This window comes from Olea europaea, chromosome 6, assembly GCF_002742605.1.
Source record: "Olea europaea var. sylvestris chromosome 6, O_europaea_v1, whole genome shotgun sequence".
Lineage (NCBI taxonomy): Eukaryota > Viridiplantae > Streptophyta > Magnoliopsida > Lamiales > Oleaceae > Olea > Olea europaea.
In genome coordinates this window covers 6,100,341-6,111,386 of record NC_036242.1, presented here as the reverse complement: position 1 = coordinate 6,111,386, position 11,046 = coordinate 6,100,341, and the positions used below count along the sequence as shown (strand labels likewise).

The window sequence follows — 11,046 nt, the reverse complement described above, 5'->3', positions numbered from 1 at the left end:
CGCCACGCGCCACAGCCGAGGGAGCGCCTCAGCCTGCTGAACCTAGATATGGGTTCGGTTTCGCCGGAAAGTGGCTGGATTGGCCGGAAATCAAGATTGCAGCCGCGGTCCTCAACCCCAAAAAGCGATTTGCCGCCGGTTTTTGACAAATTTCAGGCCGAGAAAGCTTCAACTAGCTCTGATACCACCTGTAGGACCGAATTCCACAGCCAAGCAATCCAAAAACCGGGCTCAGTTTACTCAAAACATCGACACCATTCTTGAGACAACTCCAATATCACCTTGTACCACCAAGGTCCGGTTGCTATGGATATAGGAAGGAGAAGGCCAAGAAAAATACCCACAATATATCAACCACAAAGGTCACAGAGAGGGAGGAAGGAACGGCCGAGAGGGAGAGACTCACAAAGAGGGGTTTTCACTCTAAAATGGAGGCCGAGAGATTGAGAGCAATATATGCCAAGGGTATTGTCCAAACAAGGTAAGTTACAATTAGGGCTAAGTGGTGGATCAAGGCTCGACTCAAATAATTGGGCCTCAACACATAGCCTTCCAAGGAATGGTGCTGGAACCGTGAGTAACACAATAAAATAGGTTACTTCGAACGGTCCATAACAAAGTGGATTGTGTTATCTCGTTAATTGTGTCGACGTACTAATCAATCATTAGGCCGAGGCCGATTGATAATAAACAACCGAGGTTACATCATTGCCCGGGGAGGTCGTTTGACAACAAAAAATTGCCTAACAATCCCCTATAAGTCCATTTTGGATGTATGAAAACCTTGCCACTTCTCTTTCTTAATTTCTGCAAGAGCAGGAAGACCTTAAACACCATCGGCCTATTTCTTGTGCGTACCCATTGAAGTCATTTGAGAAATGTAAATATGGACTGAAGAATGAATGCTTTCTACCGATGCGACTCTGCTGCTAGTGTTTTTCTACTTTACTGTTTTAACAACTTTCTTCAAATACCAATCTAACCGATCTCGAATACATAATGAAAGCAATAGAATCTTACAGGATTTCAATGCGTCCTTGCCAACTCATGTTCCCTGCTGTTCACTTTTCTTGAATTGTCTACTGAATGTGTGCCTAATCATTTTCTTGTAAACTAATGGATACACTTCATTTTTCTTAGTTGCATTCAACTTCTTTGAAAGATTACCAAGGCCCCGTAATTCTTTGAACTCTTTGCTAGAGCGAATATCGGTGATATAAGCTTCAAGTTGATCATCAAGTTTCATAAACTCTGTTGTTGAAAAGTCGTTTGGATAATACTGAGCAAGGCGAACTAACTTTTCCTTATCAAAAAACGAGAATGAATCATTGGGGCATAAGCATGCTACACAAAGAAGAAGCTCATTATTTACCTCGGTGAATCGATCATTCAACTCTTGAAGTTGCATATCAATGACATTATAGAATAAACCCTCACGGAAGTAATGCAAATTTGTCATTTCTTCAATATTCCGCCTTGGGCGACCTTTATACGTAAAGGTACCATCCATGTTCAGAGCATCAATATAGTGCTTTTGACAAAAAGAACGTACTTGTTCCAAAAGAGAATCCCACCCATTCTCCCTAATCAATTGGAGTTGTTGTTTACATACTTTCACTAAATTTATGGCATTTACAATATCTTCATCTTTCTTTTGTAATGCCTTTGACAATTCATTGGAAATTCCTAAAATAGTTCTCATGAGATGTAGACTAAATGCAAAGTCAAATGATTGCATCCAATCTAATAAATAATTTGCCCAAGATCTTTGATTAGGATATGATTCAACATCAACAATCATTTCAAGGACATCAAGTATGGGCGAGAACATGGTAATCAAAGTGGTCAAAGTACCATAGTGTGATCCCCAATGTGCATCATGAGGAGAATTAACAGTACTATGTTGATCGAAACTTTGTCCATTTGAAATCTCACTGTTCTCAAGTGCATTTGAAATTATGGCTGCTTGTTTCTCTCTGAGAAGATCACAACGATTAGACAATACTCCAACAGTATTCACCATCCTAGAAACCAAACTGAATAGTGATCCAATCTCCTTGTGATTCTTTGCAACATGTGCAAGAGCTTGTTCAAGTCGATGAGCAAAGCAATGAATGTAAAAAGCACACGGATTCTCTTTCAAAATAAGTTCTTTGAGACCATTAAACTCACCTTGAATATCGCTAGCCACCTCATAACCTTGTCCTCTCAATCTAGAAATACTCAACCCGTATTTACAGAATAATTTATCTATAACCGCCTTAAGTGAGAAAGATGTGGCACTAGAAACGTGTTCAATACCAATAAAATGTTCGACTACATCTCCAGTGTTGTTCACATAACGCAACACAATAGACATTTGCTCCTCTTGTGAGACATCAGAAGACTTATCAAGTAGAATTGAGAATAAGGCATCACTAATATCTTCAATAATAACACTCAGCATTTCAACAGCAGCAACACTTGCAATATCATTTTGAATATCACGTGCTATTAAAACGAGATTCTCTGGAGCATTTTTCATAATAGCCTTAATCTCAGCACTTTTGTTGGCTAGCCACCACAAAAGTTGAATAAAATCACGTTGATCTTCTGAAACTGCAAATTCATCATCATCGAATACAAGTCCTTGTCGTGTGAGAAATCAAACACAATCAACTGATACACTCAAAAGAGTCTGAGCACCTGCTTGCACGCGTGCTCCTCTAATTATATCTTTCCTCGATTTCTCTACATCATCATTTTCTTCAATAGAGAATGGAGATTTTCGTTTAAAATATCTCTCCATAACTTCCTACATGTCAAAAAGAGCAAACTCACTTCAACTAAAATGTCCATAACAAACAACAATTAATAATTTATATGATTAACAGAACTCGAATTAAACACGCCAGTAATAATAAGCTCAATTAAACATACTCGCATCAAATTATACATAAACACAGTAAGCCCAATAAACTCTGTTCAAAATAACCCACATTATATATGCCACTAAATTAACTTCTATTTCCTTCACTTCGTAGATTGTTTTATTGAGCAGAGTAATCCACAAGCAGGGAAAATGAATTCTTGAACGCTAAACGAGCAATTCCAAATACATTCCCAAAGTTGAACTACAGTGTTGATTCCCATAAACCAGTTAAACAAAAAAGAGAATAAACAGAAAGAAAAAGCCCAGAAGGACCCTGATTGCTAGAAATCTTGACTACCGACCAACACGGGCACGTTAGGCATTTAGTCGGTGTTCTAATTTACGGTTAACTCATAAAATTGTGGATTGATGTTGTTAAAGGAGAATAGGGAACTTACAGATTAAAGAGCAGCAAGCGTCTGACGAGTTGCTATTTTGTTTACGTCTGTACAATTTAGGGTTTTAGCAGGAAGAGAATGACGAATGAGACCTCACAGCTAGTAGAAGGTGGGCGTGGGTCGGTTCGATTCGATTTTAAAGTAAGCAGGAAGAGAATGACGAATGAGACCTCACAGCTAGGCGTCGAATCGAACCGAACCAAACTTTTCTTGTATCTAGTAAATGGAACCGTCAGATCCAAATATAATTATGAAATCGTTCGGGTTCGATTCCGTTCGGTTCAGTTTGGTTCGGTTCGGTTCCGTTCGGTTCTGTACTATAATTAAATTTTTTAACATTTATAACAACATTATATAAATACAACTAATGATACATTCAATGATTTTGAAATGTGAGAGACTAGTAAACTACCTTGTTCAAATGATCGTTACGATCAAAGTTTCAGTCGGCGGATGTCATAGTTTCGATCGGAGGTCACAGTGTCGGCCGACGATTGTATAGGTTTTGGAATATTAGCGAGACTGCGAGAGTGAGTGCGAGAGTCGAGACAACGTTATGCACTTTAGTGTAGGTGTTTAGGGTTATTTAGTAGATTTGATCTTGTTTGACTAAGAAACGAAACAATAAAATGAGTAATTGGGCCAAAAATTAAAAAATTAGAAATGAAACAAATTATTGGGCCAAAAATTTGGATTTAGAAATCGTTAATTTGTTTAGAAAAAATTAAAATTAAAATAATTTGATTTACTCAATATAAAAAAAAAATTAGAAAGATTCGGTTCTTCGTGTAGAACCGAGAACCGAACCGTACCCGTCGGTTCTCAATTCAGATATCTGTTTGGGTATTTAATTTGACAAGAACCGTCGAATTCAGTTCGATTTGGTTCTGGTTCAGTTCGGGAGATTTGCCCAACCCTACTCACAGCCACAAGGAAAACATTTTGTTTTACTTTAATCAAGATATTTGTGCCTTTGGACCCTAACTTATTGACATAGTTACAATCATTCCCAACATTTTCTTTCTTTTTTTTCGACATTTTATCTTTATTTTTAATTAAAATAAATAAGGACAAGGGGAAAATTAGGGAAAAAAAGTTTCCCGCATTTTGGTCCCAACACTTATTATTTATATATTTTTTAAATTTAATTATAATAAAAATTTAAAAATTATACTTAGCAACAAGGGAAAATTGTAGTAGCGGTCCTTCACCTTTTCATTTTTTTTGCAGATTTTATTCTAACCTTCATTTTATGTCAACGGAGGTTCCTAATCTTTCATAAATATGCATCTGAGATCCATCTAGATGAAAATCGTCCGAAAATATCGCCAGTTGACCAGAAAATTAAGGAATCAACATCCAATAGAATCGTCTAAAACATCATCAAAAAATGTATTAACATTCAATAAAACCTTCGCAGTAGCAGATATTTCAAGGAATTTTCTTGATTAATTGACGGTGTTTTGGACGATTTCTGTCTAGATGGATCTCAAATGCATATTTATGAAAGGTTAAGGACATTCGCTAGTACAAAACGAAGATTAGGGTAAAATCTGTAAAAAAAGGAAAAGATTAGGGACCGCTACTACAATTTTCCCTTGAAACAAATATATAACTGAAAGGACGACAAATGAAAATACATTAATTATTATCCCAGCTAAAAATTTCTTATCGAATGGAGATAGATGGGGATTCTTCGACCTCATTACTAGTCCAATGTACTTACACTTCCAGTGCTTGTTCAATTGTTAAAATCATTTCAAATGAACATAGATAAAGTGTTATGGTCCATTCAATAAAAAAATCTTGAGAAGAATAGGAGTATATGATTCAATTGAAAATTTTCACCCAATCAACATTTTCAAACTTGGATAAATAATATCAACTTTTGAACATAAACGAACAACTAAACAAAACTCATGCGTTAGCAATTTTATGGCCTAACTAATGAACAGATTTTGAATTGAATAATATCTCAAAACATCACAACAAAATTGGGAAACTCCCTCATTCAAAGGAGATTGATTTGGCTCTGGTGCATAGGACATTGAGTTTAAGCCTATGCAGGCTTAGCTCGGTCCCCATTTTTTCAAAAATTCATTTTTAACCATACATTCTCATATAAATTAATTTTACACGCCAGCCAAAAAAAATTCGTTACTTTTAAACACACATTTCCAACAAAATACTATTCAAAAATGCATTTTGACACAAAAGGGTCAAACAATGGCTAAATTTGAATTGCAGCAATAGAAACGGAAAAGAAACAAAAATATCATGGAAAATAAGGATACACCACAAGATGCATTGTAGGATGTATTTTCTACTCTAGATGGTTTGGGGGACTAAGTTACAACAAGTAAAAAATGCCAAGGATTAACTTGCAGAAAATAGAAAACATAAGGACCAATTTGATGCTACAAGAGAGAATAGGGACTGATATATGAAAGAAATTGAAATTCTTGGGGCTATAATGTATAATATTTAAAATTCAATGATCAATTGGAAGCAAACAAAATGTTTTGGGTTCAGTTTGAAACTTACGATAGTTCAAGGACCACTTTGAATTATTCCAAGAACTTGGGGACCAAGATAAAATACATACTTTTCAAGGAATAATTTGCAACACCTAGAAGCTTTTAGGTCAGACACACATAACAGAAAAGCAGGGACTAAGAGGGAAATTATCTTAATAAGTTATGCGCAGCTGATGTCCAATCAACCTAGATTAATCTGGATTCTAGACAAAGGCAATGTATAAAGGAAATTGCAATTTGTACACTCCAAAGTGTACATTCAAGTTGACACTTGCTTATTCATAAAAAAATATTGAGAGAAACTATTTTTTTTTTGAAATTGTCAAATGGGAAACTGTCAAATTTGGTTACACTGTAGTGTACACCAAACATGATTTATATATGAAACAAGCTACATGAATACGGTGGCATGGGCCCTGTACGTGCTAGGGGGCCAGCTGGCCCCTATGATAAGCCTACAGGGCTCAAATGGGTCATGTAGTTATATCATTTTCTCCTCTATGTATAAAGGAGAAAATTTAGGAAAATTCTGTTAGAAGATTTGGATTGTGTAAATTGGGATGAGATCAATTGGAGCAAGTATTACCAAACAATGTTATAAATAAAAGCTACAAAATCAAGCTACTTGCAAATTCTAGATGCAGTGTAGGACTTTATAAAATTGTTATCGAAGAATTTATTGAATAGTTAAAAAGCTAATATACACATGGAATTGATCTTCCGCCCTAGTGAAAAGCACTAGGAAGTTTTTATCCCTTATTGAGAAGGGAAAATCAATCATAGTTAAAGTTCTCTTATCATATCAGCAGTGAATAAGGAGTTCTTATCCTACTTCTTGAAGGTAAAAAAATTAAGCTTCATGCATACATAAATCAAAAAGTCAAGCTTGATACGCACATAAATAAGAGGTTGGCTTGGTCAATAAAGCTAGAGCAAATCAGGTTAAGAATAAAGAGTTTTTGTTCCAACTTCCAAAATGCGCTTTTAAGGTAATTAAAAAAGATAGAAGGTAATTATATGATATTGTTCCTAGTACTGGTCTTGCAAATAATATGTGAAAGCACCAATTTCTAACTCAGCATTTTGTTTCATCTGTAAAGATTATGATGAGACTATGGGCTTTCCGAACTTGTAGATCTATGAACTCTCCTTCAAATAGTGATTCTAAACATTTAGACTTATGAAGTCTCCAACTTGTGAGGTCTGAAACCAGGAGATATAAACTTGAAATATGATAATGAGAAATGTGACTAGAACACATGAAATTTGTTTAGTCGAAACTAAAATCCAATTTTTTATTTAAGCCAAAGTTAACAATTAATTTTAATCATACGTTTTATAAAATCCATTCAATCATACATTTTATCAACTTTTATGAAATTCAATTAAAATTTTAATTTTAAATACCTATGAAACAGGGACAAAATGTAATTTCTTAAACTTTTATATAACTGTGGTTGTTGAAAAGAAATTCTGTAGTACATGGTAATGAACTTCTAGTTCTATGAAAAGTTGATTTGTAGATTTAGAAAAAGGATACGAATTAACAGAAATTTTGATTTTATTTTGGAAAGGAGGCTGTTTGATTTTTACAGGAAGGATGCTACACAAACAGAAGCATGTCACAGGCTCCGTGACAGGGTTGAAATCACCTCAACCCTTGATCTAAAAATTTAAATTTCAGATCGCCTTAGCCCCGATCACAGGGGCCTGGGCCCTATTAAAGGCCCTGTCACCACCTTAGCCCAAGGCCATTGTTTGAGTAGTAAAATTCTTTTTTCAAAGGAATTGGGATAGCTGACATGGCTTTTCCTCCTTAAATTTTCTTTTTCTTAATTTCTATCTTGAGTTTTATTTTATGATGACTTTGTTTACACGTTTACATCTGACCATTGTTGTCTTGAAAATTGTTTGACGATCACGTTTTGATAGTCGAAAATACAAATCAACAACAAAATTGAAGAACATTGCTTTGAAGCGGAGATGATATCGGATTAATTAAGTACCACTTTTTTGGATAAAATAAGAGATTAACTCACAATATGAAGTAATTGATCACAATAACACAATAACAATGTAATTTTGCAAAGAATGGATATTTTATTATAATAAGAAGAAAGAATATAAATATTACGTGTTTAAAATGTTTCTATGTTCTTACTAACTTATAATGAAGAGTCAATTATATATAGAGAACAAATAGGGGATGTCCAAATCCTTATAGTAGAATTGTAATTGAAATAGAATGTAAGAAACAGATAGAAGACAAAAATCGTGTAAGAGGCAAAACAAACAGGTGGCGCCGCGACACCCACTTTTGGGTCTTTTACTCCAAAATCTTGATTTTCTTCATCCTAATCTCCTCTTTAAATTAATCACAAATTCCTACTTACAATGAACTTCTAAATAGAACTTCAATTAGCATTTGTCAAGTAAATTTCAATAAGATTTCAAAATAATATTCTAAATAAAATTCTTCTTAATATGTACATTAATTAGAACATTCAATTATTTTTAATATAGAATTCGAATTGCACCCAAATTCTATTAATCTCTACCTTAATACGAATTCCACTGTAATGAACAAAACTTCTAAAAAAAAAAAAAAATCACTTGAAGACAAATTCCGCTGCAAAAATTAAACTTTAACTCTTCAATGAAAAATATAAACGAACTTCTCTATCAACAATTCTAACTGAAAATATTCTCCATATCTATTACCCTAACTAAGGGCAAAAGTGATGTAATGATTACCAAACAAGATTGAAACAAGCTTTGTAATAAAATCACAATAATTGAATACATTAAAGAAGGATTTTGACTAGAATCAACATCCTTAACCGCATTCAAACATCAACAAAAGTAGCATAATTATATCTATGTGAAATTTTATGGCAAAAGATAGGTCTATTTTCTAGCAATTAATACGATGACCATCGATAATGGAGGCCATATCTTCAAAAGTCAAATGAAATGTATTCTCATAAGAAGATCTGAAATTGAACTTCAATGGTCCAAAAGCCAACTCTAAATCCACCCGAGTTCTTAAAATATGCCGATTACTCGAAGATTCTGTATCACACTGCAAGATATATAAGTGGAATCTTCTACGTTCTATCGGCACAACACGAGTTCCTTCAATAGCTTTCAGGACTCCACTTTCAACAATGTACTTGTACCCTTTTGAATATAGGGTACTTAGGAGATAAGATTTTTCTTCAAATCTGGAACGTGTCTCATAGCATCAAGTGTTCTAACGTCCCATCAAACATCTTTATTCTGTCCCGACCAATACCAACTATTCGTCAAGGTGTATTATTACTGGGCATTTCTTTTTTCCTCGATTGGGTGACATATAAAAAATACAACTGCATCCAAAACTCAAGCCTCATTAGGTTTGGAGTTGTAGTCAGACATAAATAAGATCTCTCCATCACTGCTAGAATTTTCTGCAATAGTTGCTTCTCCTGAAGTTACTGATTTTTGATTTGTAGTTGACTTTTGCTTATTCTACAACTTATAATAATCATTTACAAAGTGCTCTTTTTTATTGTAATAATTACAAAATTTGAAGTTGTCCCTAGAACGATTACTATAAACAATGAGACTATCTCCATGATCCCCATATGCTGCAAGATGGTTCATCTTCTTCTTTGAATATAGATCATCGTAGACTTCTTCGATGGTGAGAGTATCATGACTATATAGTATCGTGTCTCTAAAAGAAACTTATGCGGCAAGTAATGAACAAAACAAAATCAATCACAAGTTTTCTTCATCATATTTGACCTTCAAGATCTCTAAATCACAGACGATTTGTTTAAAAGCGCCTAGATGATCCTCAAGATACGTACCTATCGTCATACGATGAGAATATAGACGTTATTTCTGATTTAGTTTGCTAATAAGATTCTTCTTCATGCATAATTGCTCCAATTTTAACCATAATGCAGCTGTTGACCGCTCCTTCAAAACGTCGTGAAGAATATTATTTGAAAGATGAAGATGTATTTGAGGAGGGCCTTTCAATCACTCAGTTGTTTCTCCTTTATAGTCTTGGTCTTGGACATTTCTTCAAATTCCAACAACGCATTGTCTAAATCCATCTGAACAAGTATTGCTCAAATCCTTACCTTACACAAAAAGAATTTTGTTTTGCGATCTAATAGCAAAATATCATACTTCATTGTTGGCATCACAAAAAACCTCGATCTTCCCAAAAATTTCAACACCTAAAGCTCTGATACCAGTTTATTGTGAAGTGGAGATGATATTGGATTAATCCAATGCTACATTGATGGAGAAAATAAAAGATTAAACCACATTATGAAGTTATTAATCATAAGAACAATGTAAATATGTAGAGAATGAAGATTTTATTATAATGTGAAGAAAAAAATACAAAAATTATGTGTTTACAATGTTTCTAACGTCATACTAAATCCCAATAAGAAGCCAACTATATATTGAAAACAAATAGAGGACCTCTAAACCCTCATAGTACAGGGTTAGTTGAGGTAGAATGCAAGAACGGAGTAGAAGAACAAAAATCACCTCCAGGTCATGACCCCACCTTCAAGTCCATTACTCTAAAATCTTAATTTTCTTCGTTACAATGTCCTCTTCAAGTTTAAGACAAATTCCTATTCCCAATAATCTTCCAAATAGAATTTCAATTTGAATTCGCCAGCCTAGTAAACTTGAATAGGATTTCACAATAGTATTACAAATAGAATTTTCACTTGAATAGGATTTCACAGTAGTATTACAAATAGAGTTTTCTTATTGTACATTTTAATTAGAACTTTCATCACATTCAAATTCTAACAAATATCAACTACATGTTAATCTTAATGATTAAACCCCGCTTGATTTAAATAAAAAACAGAATTTTTTATTTTTTTATTTTTAAAATTTTAATTTATTTTATTTTTTGATACACATTTTATTAACATTCATCAAAATAGAATAGAATAACAAAACCAGACAGGAGCTAATGCATTAAAATGTGTGTGTTTAAAAATAAAGTTTTTATCATTTATAAATTATGACGCTTATATATGACAAACACTATAGTCGACCAAAAAGTGTATAATAAAAACAATAGTCGAAAGAAGCAAAATTTCTTGTATATAGTGGTGATAGTTTCTTTTAAGCCAATTACCACTTAATTCATTTCTGACTGCAAAACAAAAAACAG

At 33.8% G+C, this 11,046-nt stretch overlaps 1 protein-coding gene across 1 annotated transcript; it reads right to left on the bottom strand.

Moving 5' to 3' along the window:
- Nucleotides 1-755: 755 nt before the first annotated feature.
- On the bottom strand, nucleotides 756-3,362 carry LOC111395637. The gene is made up of 2 exons (XM_023021724.1): nucleotides 3,310-3,362; nucleotides 756-2,794 (listed from the first exon to the last, which is right to left on the bottom strand). The coding sequence occupies exon 2, from the start codon at nucleotides 2,522-2,524 to the stop codon at nucleotides 1,046-1,048; it is 1,479 nt and encodes a 492-aa protein (XP_022877492.1). The 5' UTR covers nucleotides 2,525-2,794; nucleotides 3,310-3,362; the 3' UTR covers nucleotides 756-1,045.
- Nucleotides 3,363-11,046: the final 7,684 nt, after the last annotated feature.